A 13165-nucleotide genomic window follows, 5' to 3' on the forward strand; every position below is an offset into this window, starting at 1 on the left:
AGAAACTCGGAAATGAAAAATTAAGAATTTATTTATGTACTTGCAAGGTTTTTTGTACACCAAAAAAATAAAGGTATCACCCCACACGTTTAAATTATAGCAAAAGTTTTTGTGGCTAATTTAGCTTTCGCAATTTTTATTGTGTACCCTTATGTGACCAAATATTAATGGACAAACCTTTCTTACAATATTACAAAGCCCTTACTCATAAGTTTGAAAACCAAGCAAGGAAGGTGTACAAAACTACAAATTAGTGGAAACCAAAGCTAATGAATCCCTATTTGGTTCTGTTAGTCTCTAATCAATCTCTAGAAATCCCTAATTGATAGAGATAATTACATATATTAATACCACTAAACGTTTTCTCCGTTTTTAATTACTTGTATATTACTTACTCATAACCGATTATCATGCATATATATCATGGCCAAAATTGGGGTCTTGACAACTAGTAATTAGCGCTTGATGTAATTCATGCAAGTTCTACCATTTCTTCAGTTGAAAAGCTAGATACTAATTCGTAAAGTTATTAGACCACTTGCTTAGTGCTTACTTATCTTTCAAAATTCAACCCTTCGTTGTTTCCAATTGTGCAAATTATATGTTAGCATTACAAAAAGCTAAAAAAAGGAAGTAAACATATATCATCCTATTAATTACCCAGGCAATTCTTTCCAATAAACTTTTATCATCACGGCATCCAACTAGCTGTCATGCATTTGAATCTCCTATTCTATGTTGATCGATAAAGGTTCGATTAATTTTTAGTTGGCAGTTAGCTGATTTTGTATCTGCTTCAATTAGACAACAGTATGATGAGTTGACGAAGTTTACAATATGTTTTATTTATACAACAATGTCTATGCTGCAAGCTATACGCAACAATATTGTACTCCTGTTTTTACGTTTTGTGCGTGACAATGAGTATTTGCACAATTTGTTCAAAGACCTAGTTCCAATTCTTAGCGTGGACCCTTTTTCAAGAATTTGGGTACACCTTCTTGCCTCTCCTCCCTTTAAATGCTCGCGTTCCCTCCACCTTTCAGGACATCCCTCTACATAGATTTCAACCATTTTTGCAGTTCTTCTAGTATCCCACATCCTAGACAATTCAGTACAGTTTCCTTCTTGATTTTCTGCAAAAATGGGGGAGGATCAAAAGAGGGTCATGAAATCCGAAACAGGAAATGTTTCGGTCGAGCCTTTAGCTGATGAAAAGAAAAACAATGATCTTCCCAATTTTCTGTCATCCATTAGGCTTAAATATGTGAAGCTTGGCTACCATTATTTGATCTCCAATGCTCTGTACCTAATGTTAATCCCTCTATTGGGAGTTCTTTCAGTTCATCTTTCGACTGTTTCGGTCATTGATTTAGTACTGTTATGGGAGCAGCTTAGGTTGAATCTAGTGTCAGTAGTTTTGTGCTCAACCCTTATGGTTTTCCTATGTACTCTTTATTTCATGGCTAGGCCTAGGAAAGTTTACCTGGTTGATTTTGCATGTTACAAGCCTGGACCTGAACTTTCGGTATCTAGAGAGGTTTTCATAGAGCATGCAAAGCAATATGGTATATTTAGTGCAGAGACTTTGACCTTTGTGAAGAAAATATTTGAAAGGTCAGGGTTGGGCCAGAAGACATATTTACCAGAATCATTCTTCAAAATTCCACCAAATCCATGCATGGCCGATGCGAGGAAGGAAGCTGAAATGGTGATGTTTGGTGCTATTGATCAACTCTTGGCAAAGACTGGAGTCAAGGCTAAAGATATTGGGATTCTTGTGGTGAATTGCAGCTTGTTTTGTCCAACACCATCTCTTTCTGCTATGATTGTCAACCATTACAAGCTTAGAGGCAACATCCTGAGCTACAACCTTGGAGGCATGGGCTGCAGTGCTGGAGTTATCTCAATAGATTTTGCCAAGCAACTTTTGCAGGTAAGTTGAAAATCATAATTTTGTAGATACAAATTAACCTTGGACCAAAGATCTCGGCTTTTATCAATTAGTTTTTATGGAGTTTCAGTAGGATGATTGCTTCATTTTCAAAAAATGCAACAGGTGCATCCAAACTCATATGCCCTAGTGGTGAGCATGGAAAATTTGAGCCTCAGTGGCTACACGGGGAACCACAAACCAATGCTGGTTACCAATTGCCTCTTCCGACTTGGAGGGGCAGCAATTCTGCTGTCAAACAACTCATCTGATCGCCGTCGTTCAAAATATCAATTGATTCACTCTATTCGTATCCACAGGGGTGCAGATGACAAAAGCTATTGTTGTGTGATGCAAGAAGAAGATGAAAACATGAATGTAGGAGTAGCCTTGTCTAAAGATCTTATGGCTGTTGCTGGAGATGCCTTGAAGACAAATATTACGACACTGGGGCCATTAGTTCTTCCTATGTCTGAGCAAATTCTGTTTTTTGTTACCTTAGTCGCAAGAAAGGTTTTCAACATGAAAATCAAGCCATATATTCCAGATTTTAAACTTGCATTCGAGCATTTTTGCATTCATGCAGGGGGGAGAGCAGTTTTAGATGAACTCGAGAAGAATCTTAGTCTTACTGAATGGGATATGGAGCCATCAAGAATGACACTTTACAGGTTTGGCAACACATCTAGCAGTTCATTGTGGTATGAACTGGCTTATTCTGAGTCCAAGGGGAGGATCAGAAAGGGGGATAGGACATGGCAGATTGCATTTGGCTCAGGATTCAAATGTAACAGCGCCGTTTGGCGTGCATTGAAGACAATTGATCCAGCTAAAGAAAAGAATCCTTGGACGGATGAAATTGATGACTTTCCTGTTCAAGTTCCTCGGGTGGCAACAATTAATTAGTGCTTGAAAGGTTTTTCAGTATTTTACGTCCAAGGTGCTAGCATTTTGCCTCTCAGTAACTTAAAATGTACCAATATATGTTATAGTTTCAATGCAGTTTTATAACTTATGTGACTTATTTTCATGGACAATGATAAGTTCTGTTGCCTTTGATATGGTACAAACAATTAAGTTTTACAATAATCCCATTGCAGGAAGTTGGAATCGATTTTATAAGCTGTAATAGGCATTTTGTTCGGCTAGCTCGCAAGCCCCAATTAGAAGTTCATCAAATTTCTTGCTGAGATTATGCATTGTTCAGCTCCGTTCATACTCAGCACACACCACTAAGACGTAGGCATGCATGCATGCATTCTCACCGTAACTCCGTTTGGATGGCTGTGCTTTCAGGTGGTTTTTAAAACATTTTACCGTAGCATTATTAATTACCGGTCAATAAATATGCGAAATAAAAAGGTGATTGTAAAATTTGTTTAAAGTTTTTCAAAAATATGTTTTTGAAAAATAGTGTGAAACAAATCGATATAATTCTGACAAAAAAAATTACAGTTAGTTATAGATTAAGAAAAAAATATTAGATATGAGTTCAACACAAGAAAAATCAAGTATCATGTTGTAATATAGCATATGATATATGTATTTCTTCAAAGGATGCTCCAAATCTAGCAAGAGAGGAGAGAAAAGGGAGTAGTTTGAAAGTCGAACAAAAAACTCACCCTCACTTAATATTTTCACTCGTCCGATTTGGGCTTTGAAGACATATGACATGACTAAATATTGATAACATGATCTACAAACAGGATGAGGCATCTCACAAGTTGAATTTTGTCCATTTCAAGTTGAATATGTGTAATTCTTACAACTTCTGGCATAAATTTATATAATTTGAGTGTAAATTTGAATTTATCAACTCATGCAACTAAGTATTATACAAACCTTTTTTATTTTTTGAAAAAGTATAAATTTATATAGGTTGGGTGTAAATTTGAATTTATCACCTGATACAAATTAGTTGACGATTATGCAAAATTATATAAATTTATCCTAAATATAAGAAGAATTATATGAACCGATTCCACTTGGATGGCACTCATCTTGTGAGGCACCTAATCCCCACAAACAAGTGGTTATCGGAGCTAACTTAAATATTAACCGCCATATTTGGCCGCCTTCAATTTCTTCTGGTCTGCTTCCACACTTCACGCTGTCTGTTTCAGATCTGAAAGTTACGTTGAATGCAACACCCATGTGGTCCTAGATGTAGCTCTTTTTCCTTTTTTTTTTTGGGTTAATTACATTTACCTCCCCTGAAGTTTGACCATATTACCAATCAATCCCTATAATTTGTCCAAATAACGGTCTCACCCTTTGAATGATCAAACATTTAACAAAAACCCCCTTAATGCCGAAAATGCCCTTATTGAGGCCATGTTGCATTAAAAAAAGAACATATTTTTATTTTATTAACCCTGAAGCAATCCAAAAAAATAGAAAAATTTTTTGTTTATTATTTTATAAAAAACCATATCTTTGCTTCCATAAATAGTTTTGAATCAATAATTATTTTAAATCTTAAAAATGAATATTAAAAATTAGTTAAATTGAAAGAAAAATAAAAAAGAAGAAATTATTTTAATTCCTAAAGTATGGTTCAAATTAAGGAAAACATGCCTTGTACTCTCCGCAACATACCTTGAACCACAAATTCAAATCATACTTGATGATTTAAAATAATTGCTTCTTTTTTATTTTTCTTTCAATTTATCTAATTTTTAATATTCATTTTTAAGATTTAAAATAATTATTGATTCAAAACTATTTATGGAAGCAAAGATATGATTTTTATAAAATAATAAGCAAAAAAATTTTTCTATTTTTTCGGATTACTTGAAGGTTAATAAATAAAAATATGTTCTTTTTTTAATGCAATATGGCCTCAAAAAGGGCATTTTCGGCATTAAGGAGGTTTTTGTTAAATGTTTGATCATTCAAAGGGTGAGACCGTTATTTGGACAAATTACAAGGATTGATTGGTAATATGATCAAATCTCAGGGGAGGTAAATGTAATTAACCCTTTTTTTTTTGGGCGTTAGGAAGAAAAATGGATTTCAGATGAGCCAATGGACTATTTGCAAAAGACGAATCGAAAACAATGGCCTCACAATGACAAGACCCAAATAGTTTAGCTACGGGCCCAGCTTTGATTTTTTTTAAACTATGGATCATTTGGGGTTGTGGTAGCTTAGTTTATTGAAAAAAACTTCATTTGATAGAGTTTTTAATAAAAGTATTTATTAAATATTTAATATATTATTTGGATATATAATTGAATAAGTATGGATCTATTTGGATTAGTTTTTTTTGAAGTGTTTTTCAAAAACTTTACTACAACTGTATATACGAAAAACTTTTACTGTAAATATTTTTTGAATTGTTTTTAGAAGTATTTTTAGAGATTTTTAAAATATATTTTAGGGTATTTTTATAATTTACAATTTTCTGGGCTATTTTTTAAAAACATTATACACCACCCACCACCACCACCCTCTCTCTTCTCCCTCGTCCCTTCCTTTCCCCTAACCCCAAACCCTTTTCCCACTCACGAGTGACGGTTGCAACTCTAGCCACCACTCTAATCATGACCTTCTTGATCGCTACCAGAAAGGTAGCAAGTAGAAGCCATAAGTCGTGGCCACAACCTTCTGGTCGCGATCAGATTTGATCATGATTGAGAAGGTTGCGGTTAGTGGAGGGGATAGGGGATTGGGGGCCGGGAAAGGGAAGGGAGAAGGGAGAAGGAGGGAGAGGAGAAGGAAGGAAGAAGAAGAAAGGGAGGAAAGATGGGGGACAGAGAGAGAGAGAGATGAGAGAGGATGGAGGGTCGTGGGTGTGGGTGTGGTGGCGGTAAGGTGATGGCGGTGGTGGTGGAGAGTGATGGGTGGTGGTGTAATTTTTTTTGTACATTTGGAATTGTTTTTGATATATTGTATGGATGTAATGTTTTTAGAGTTTTTTTTTTGTTTGTGTATTATTGTAACATTGTATATGAAAAACTTGTTTTCCAAAAATTGAGGAATCCAAACAGAACCAACTTATTATATTGAATAATATATAATTTTAATTTTTTAAAATGTATTTATTTTATTCATAATATAGGATTAAATTTAATGTTAAAACTATTTTAAAAGCGCCAAATTTGAACTTTTATTAAAAGTGCTTTTAACATCAAAAGTTTCACTTCTAATTTTATGGGATGATATTTAATGAATACCTCAAAAGTCCTTTTAACATCTAAAAGTACTTTTTTACCAAAAGCGTAGCAACACCTAAAAACTAATTATCTAAAATTAAAATCACGAATTTGCCTAAATCTTAATCTTGTTGGCTGCTGCATAAAAGGGCAAAAAAAAAATGTTATAGTGATCAAAAGCTCTTATCAGCGCTCATATGATGTGTGCGCATAAAATATGAATCTTGTGGGAGACCAATATAATTTACGAAAGTGCAAAAAACTATGATAAAAACATGGGTGTTAGTCTATTCAATGGTAATTCTTTCCATCTAATCTTTTTCTGACTTTTTTTATTTCACATGTACTTTTCATTGGAGAGAAAACAAAACTGAGAACAAAAATTAGGTTGGAGCTAGCTTTAAATTCATCAGTATTAAAGAGCTTGGAGCCTCAATTTCGCCAACAAAAATGAAGCAGATTTCCTTATCATCATCGCATAAAAGAAAACAATTTCTTTGACGTTAACCGACTCAATCACTTGATGTGCTTGATAAATAAGTGTTAGTTGGACTTTAACACGCATGAAAAGGATTTGGACTCATCCCCACCTAGTAATAATAACCCAAACCATCGAGTGAGCTATGAAACATTGATAGGATGGATTACTCTCATTAATTTCATTTTTTTTTTGGCAAAAATATGCACTTGTAGAATCCCTAATTGAAGTTGCTAATGGAAGAAAGTGGATTGGTAGAGAGAATCGAAGGAATAGATAGGACTTCAAAGTTTTGGATTCAAATTCTCAATTGCTCGTTTAGTTTTAAAACAAAAAAAAAAAAGACATGAAGAAAGAATGTAAACAATGAAAGTATACTCCTTTACAAACATTTTCTGTGTGTGCGTGAGGAAACTCAATAATTCTTGGCATTTTCTCAAATTCAAATTTTTTTCAAAATTAAAATATGAAAAAAAATCATTACTATGTAGCAAGGAGAGGGGAGGAGGAAAGGAAGAGAAAGGAGGGAAGGGGGAAGAAGAGGGAGGGTCGTGGGTGTGGGTGTGGTGGCAGTAAGGTGATGGCAGTGGTGGTGGAGAGTGATGGATGGTGGTGTATTTTTTTTCTATATATTTGGAATTGTTTTTGATATATTGTATGGATGTGATGTTTTTAGAGTTTTTTTTTTGTTTGTATATTATTGTAGTATTGTATATGAAAAACTTGTTTTTAAAAAATTGAGAAATCCAAATAGAACCAACTTATTATATAGCATAATATATAATTTTACTTTTTTAAATATATTTATTTTTATTCAGTTCATAATATAGGATTAAATTTAATGTTAAAACTATTCTAAAAGCGTCAAATTTGAACTTTTATTAAAAGTGCTTTTAACACCAAAAATTTCGCTCCTAATTTTATGAGATGATATTTACTAAATACCTCAAAAGTGCTTTTAACATCTAAAGTACTTTTTTAACCAAAAGCGTAGCAACACCTAAAAACTGATCATCTAAAATTAAAATCACGAATTTGCCTAAATCTTAATCTTGTTGTCTGCTGCATAAAAGGGCAAAGGGAAAAGAAGTTATAGTGATCAAAAGTTCTTATCAGCACTCATATGATGTTTAAGCATAAAATATGAATCTTGTGGGAGACCAATATAATTTACGAAACTATGATAAAAACATGGGTGTTAGTCTATTCAATGGTAATTCTTTCCATCTAATTTTTTCTGCCTTTTTTTATTTCACATGTACTTTTCATTGGAGAGAAAACAAAACTGAGAACAAAAATTAGGTTGGAGCTAGCTTTAAATTCATCAGTATTAAAGAGCTTGAAGCCTCAATTTCGCCAACAAAAATGAAGCAGATTTCCTTATCATCATCGCATACAAAGAAAACAATTTCTTTGACGTTAACCGACTCAATCACTTGATGTGCTTGATAAATAGGTGTTAGTTGGACTTTAACACGCATGAAAAGGATTTGGACTCATCCCCACCTAGTAATAATAACCCAAACCATCGAGTGAGCTATGAAACATTCAAATCCTCAATTGCTCTTTCAGTTTTAAAAAAAAAAAAAAAAAAAGACATGAAGAAAGAATGTAAACAATGAAAGCATGCTTCTTTACAAACATTTTCTGTGTGTGCATAAGGAAACTGAATAATTCTTGGCATTTTCTCAAATTCTAATTTTTTTCAAAATAAAAATATGGAAAAAAAATCATTACTATGTAGCATTGTATATCATGTAGGAAATGATATACCAATTATGAGAAAACTAGTGATACATATCATTATTGAAACAAAAAATCCAGCTTCTGAAATATTTGCTATTTAATATTGCAGCAGAGAAGAGACAATACATGAACAATAAATCTTGGGTGAGCTCACAATGCCTTTTTCGAAGGACAGCCAGTTTGCATGAATCAGTTAGCGTCTTCCAGCTAAATTTTGCTAGACATGTAACGTTGGCTTGATGGTTTTTTGAGGGGTTCAAGTCGTCTCATACGTCTGCTATGAAGGGCCCCCCTTTCATTGATTTTGGGGGACTGTTTTCAGCTATACTTTACTCCAGTATCTGGTAGATTCTCTCAGTTGCTTGCTGCTTTGCTGAAAAACAGCTGGTTCCATTGATCTTGTTCAGTATTTATCAATAGTAGACTTGTTCAAATTGAATGCGTCTTGCTTTCTTGAACAGATTACGCAACTTGGCTTTTGTTGTACATTTGGATTTGATGAAGAAGTGAGGATCTTAACTCCCAACTTGGCCAGTTTGAGTGTTTGACCGACGTTTCAATTCTCCAAAACTGCCAAAATTAGAACCCATCGGTTTCTGGTTGCTTTATTTATTACTCATTCGGGATGTACAATACTCTTGCCATGTGTCTTGAAATTCATGAAATAAAACGTAATCAAGCTACACCTATGTGTCCTGCAAATTAAGTCCTTGCAGGATTTAACTCCGATCACCATCACGAGTCAGAACGTATTCTAAGAATCATAAGTCGCTGTTTACAGAACTCTTAACAGATCGCTCACTAATATAATTCTCATATTAACAACGGGATTCAAATACAATCTTTCTTTTTATTTTGGTACGAGAGTTCAAACTAGCTTCAAAAGTTTAATGTAAATTTGCATTGTATGTATAGGGACGCGAATTTAATGATGATACGTTTAGTATCCAGGTCAATGTTCTTACCAACTCAACTGAACTTTAAGATAGCTCGACAAATACATGAATTCTAGCTGTGAGATCAACATGCACCCTCAGTTCATATTTTGGTTTTCCATTTTCCACCTTCTATATTCAATGCGTTACATATTCAGCAAAGCAAAATTTCTTACCAAAACCGACTTAAGTTGTACTACTCCAAAGTAAGGTTGGATGATCACCTGCTTATGACAGTGTCTCTTTCTCTTTGCATCCCTTATCATCTTCAAGAAAGATAAAGTAGCTAATGGTAACTGCTATTTGCCACTTATAAAATGTGACCACAAGAGTTCTTTTTTTGGTGCAAGAAATGGATACCCTAAAAAAAATGCACGATTTAAACTATTGCCTTTAAGAACATGAAATGTGGCATTTCCTTTATTATGAATTACTCCTATTGCTGAGATTGCTTCTCTATCGTACGAATATTTTTTTCTGTCTTGCATTGGATACCTTCACATGGCCTGCTTAAAAACATTACCCACTGCAGCACTAGATCAGTATTAAAGACATCAGCAGTTTTCATGGAATATAATGTGACAAATGTTGGGACCTTATATAGGACAAATATTAATTTCAGCCGTCTTATGTTTGATGTGAACAATATATAGGACAGTAGTTGCCTTTCTTATGACCTCTACATTTTTTTTTTTTTTTTTGAGAAATATGACCTCTACATTGAATACCAAACACCAATCTCTCCTTTTAAATCGTAGTAGTAAAAAAGACGTTACAATGATTTTTTTTTTTCCCCACAAAAGAATGAAAAATGTTTAGATTCAAGAGGCAATGGTAGCTACTCTAGGCACATGTACAGGAAATTCATTAATTTCATCCATCCAAGGATTCTTCTCTTTGGCTGGATCAATGGTCCTCAATGCGCGCCAAACAGCACTATTGCATTTGAATCCTGAGCCAAACGCAATCTGCCATGTCCTATCTCCCCTTCTGATCCTCCCCTTAGATTCAGTATAAGCCAGTTCATACCACAATGAGCTACTAGAAGTGTTGCCAAATCTATAAAGTGTCATTCTTGAAGGCTCCATATGCCACTCACTGAGATCAAGATTCCTCTCTAGCTCATCCAACACAGCCCTTCCTCCAGCATGAATGCAAAAATGGTCGAATGCAAGCTTGAAATCTGGAATATACGGCTTGATTTTCATGTTAAAAACTTTTCGCCCAACTAAGGTAATAAAAAACAGGAGCTGTTCGGACATGGGAAGAACTAATGGCCCGAGTGTTGTGATGTTTGTTTTCAAGGCCTCTCCTGCTACAGCCATGAGATCTTTGGACAATGCTACTCCTACTTTCTTGTTTTCATCCTCTTCTTGGAACACACAACCGTAGCTTCTGTCATCAGCACCCTTGTGGGTACGAACTGTGTGAATTAGCTGATACTTGGATCTCCTACGATCAGATGATTTGTTTGATAACAAAATTGCAGCTCCTCCCATCCGAAAGATGCAATTTGAGACCAGCATTGATCTGTTATTACCAAAGTACCAATTAAGGGTAATGTTCTCCATGCTCACCACCAGGGCATACGAATTTGGTTGAACCTGTCACGTTGACAAAAAATGTAGAAAGTTAACCTCACCATAAATAGAAGTCCTAAAAATGTTTGTTTATAAGAGACCTAAGTTAAGCTTTAGCAGACATACTTAACTTTGGCCTTAATTATAATAAGATGCCACAGTTCTAGAACAAGAAAGCCAGACTAGCATTTATTCCAAGCTACAAGTGTAACTGTGATCAGAATCTCATTATTGCGATGCACTCTTTTTAGTTGGATGCTTGGGACTAGTGGTGCCAAGTTTGGCTAAAATGCATGTGACAACTGACATCTGACCATGGACCAAATATTTACAATGTCTATTCCAACAATCTCTCTCTCTCCCACTGTAAACTTCCAGCTAGAGACAAGGACATTACTAACATGGCCAAGCAAACCAAGAAACTTTTAATCTCAAAAGGTGTGAATTTGGCAGCTTACCTGTAGAAGTTGCTTGGCAAGGTCTATTGAGATAAGTCCAGCACTGCAACCCATGCCTCCAAGATTATAGCTCAAAATATTGCCTCTAAGCTTGTAATGGTTGACAATCATGGCAGAAAGAGATGGTGTTGGACAAAACAAACTGCAATTCACCACAAGAATCCCAATATCCTTGGCCTTCACTCCAGTCTTAGCCAATAGTTGATCAATGGCACCAAACATAACCATCTCAGCCTCCTTCCTCGCCTCAGCCATGCAAGGATTAGCTGGAAGTTGCAAGAGAGCTTCAGGGAAATATGTCTTCTCGCCTAAGCCAGACCTCTCCAAAATCTTCTTCTGAAATGCCAAGTTCTCTTCGCTGAAAGTCCCAGCTTGTTTTGATCTCTCCATAAAAAGTTCTTTAGGACACATAACTTCAGGTCCTGGCTTGTAACATGCAAAATCAACCAAATAAACTTTCCTAGGCCTAGTCATGAAGTAGAGAGTACCTAGGAACACCATGAGAGCAGAACACAAAATCACAGATACAAGATTGAATCTCAACTGCTCCCATAATAGGACCAAATCCTCAACCGTAACGGTCGAAAGATGAACTGAAACAACCCCTAGAAGAGGAATTACCATCAGGTACATAGCATGGGAGATTAAATAATGGTAACCGAGTTTTACATATTTGAGCCTAACAGATAAGAGAAAATTAGGAAGATTATTATTTTTCCTCCTATTCTCACCCTCAACTGAAATTCTCCCTGTGTCTTGGTTCCCCTTATTTTCATCCCCCATTGCAGCCTAACTTACGAGTTACTATATATCAAGAATAACTGGACAAATCCCAGCTACTAATTTGGCCAAAATGTGGTATACCCAGCTAGCAAAACTAAAATTTGAAAGATGGATCGAAGGAAATACTCGAAAGATTGAATCAAGAAGAAACTTTTGGAGAAGAATGAAACTTTGGATGCTTTGGAAAGATAGGGAAAGAGAGGGATTTAAAGGGGAAAAGGAGGTGAAGGAGTGCAACTACCCCAACGAACTTTTAATTGTGAGGGCGCGTTGGCATTGAATTTGCCAGACAGGAAAATAGCAGGATTTCGTGTAAAACTGTATCGTATTTTTTAGTCTTTTTCCTTCTTTTTCTTCCCCCTATCCGTTTTGTTGTTGAACCAACGTTTGCCCAACTAATTTCTAATTTGCCACCTTGAGGTTTATACTGCACCCACGTCGCGCGTGATTTATCGAACTTGAAGCATTCTCAGAGTTTTCACAGCTTTTATTTATGGATAATTTTTTTTTAATACTAACAGATTTATATTATGTTGTATAATATAAATATAAATTTGAAATTTAACTTATGCATACGTGACATAAATTTAAAATTGCTAGTGTAGATAAAAATTTAATCCTTCATTTATTTTTCAAATTGTTGGAAGAAAACGGGTTGGTTTGAGAATTGAGATCATTACGTTTGGATTTAATTAAATTGAAAATGATTTGCATTTGTTTTAGTCGTGTTAGTTGATCTACAAAAGTAAAATTGAACTACTCATGCATAATCATTGCCGACGTACACTTGCATGGTCTTCACTCTTTAGTGGATTTCTTTTCACTTAGGACTTGAACTTGAAGTGTATGAGAAGATATATATTTTGACTTGACTTTTGAATTAACTTATAGGTTAAGCAAAATTCTTATTAGATGCTATTTGTTTTCATTAAAACATACTTCAACGTTTCATCTTATATGTCATGGTCAAATTTTTTTAATTGTTTAAGAAAAGGATAATTTTATCCCAAAAAAATCCATCCAAGCAACTCTTCTCATAATTGCCCTTTAATTAAATTAGAAAAAGGGTATAACTTATGACCCCAAAAAAAAGGT

At 34.8% G+C, this 13165-nt stretch overlaps 2 protein-coding genes across 2 annotated transcripts; one reads left to right on the top strand and one right to left on the bottom strand.

The window, feature by feature from the left end:
• The first annotated feature begins 1144 nt into the window (after positions 1 to 1144).
• On the top strand, positions 1145 to 2839 carry LOC113735376 (3-ketoacyl-CoA synthase 11-like). Its single transcript, XM_027262386.2, has 2 exons — positions 1145 to 1936; positions 2060 to 2839. Exons 1-2 carry the CDS (start codon positions 1145 to 1147, stop codon positions 2837 to 2839), a joined length of 1572 nt encoding a protein of 523 aa, XP_027118187.2.
• Positions 2840 to 9969: 7130 nt separating this feature from the next.
• On the bottom strand, positions 9970 to 12263 carry LOC140037538 (3-ketoacyl-CoA synthase 11-like). The gene is made up of 2 exons (XM_072081890.1): positions 11288 to 12263; positions 9970 to 10853 (listed from the first exon to the last, which is right to left on the bottom strand). The coding sequence occupies exons 1-2, from the start codon at positions 12068 to 12070 to the stop codon at positions 10071 to 10073; spliced, it is 1566 nt and encodes a 521-aa protein (XP_071937991.1). The 5' UTR covers positions 12071 to 12263; the 3' UTR covers positions 9970 to 10070.
• Between the last annotated feature and the right edge of the window lie 902 nt (positions 12264 to 13165).

Source organism: Coffea arabica, chromosome 3c (assembly GCF_036785885.1).
Source record: "Coffea arabica cultivar ET-39 chromosome 3c, Coffea Arabica ET-39 HiFi, whole genome shotgun sequence".
In the NCBI taxonomy this organism is placed as follows: domain Eukaryota; kingdom Viridiplantae; phylum Streptophyta; class Magnoliopsida; order Gentianales; family Rubiaceae; genus Coffea; species Coffea arabica.

Excerpts from the sequence above, each read along its gene's own strand:
- LOC113735376 (XM_027262386.2), top strand. The coding sequence starts at position 1,145 with ATGGGGGAGGATCAAAAGAGGGTCATGAAATCCGAAACAGGAAATGTT. Across the intron at positions 1,937-2,059 it reads TTGCCAAGCAACTTTTGCAG|GTGCATCCAAACTCATATGC; the intron begins GTAAGTTGAAAA and ends AAAATGCAACAG.
- LOC140037538 (XM_072081890.1), bottom strand. The coding sequence starts at position 12,070 with ATGGGGGATGAAAATAAGGGGAACCAAGACACAGGGAGAATTTCAGTT. Across the intron at positions 10,854-11,287 it reads TTGCCAAGCAACTTCTACAG|GTTCAACCAAATTCGTATGC; the intron begins GTAAGCTGCCAA and ends TCAACGTGACAG.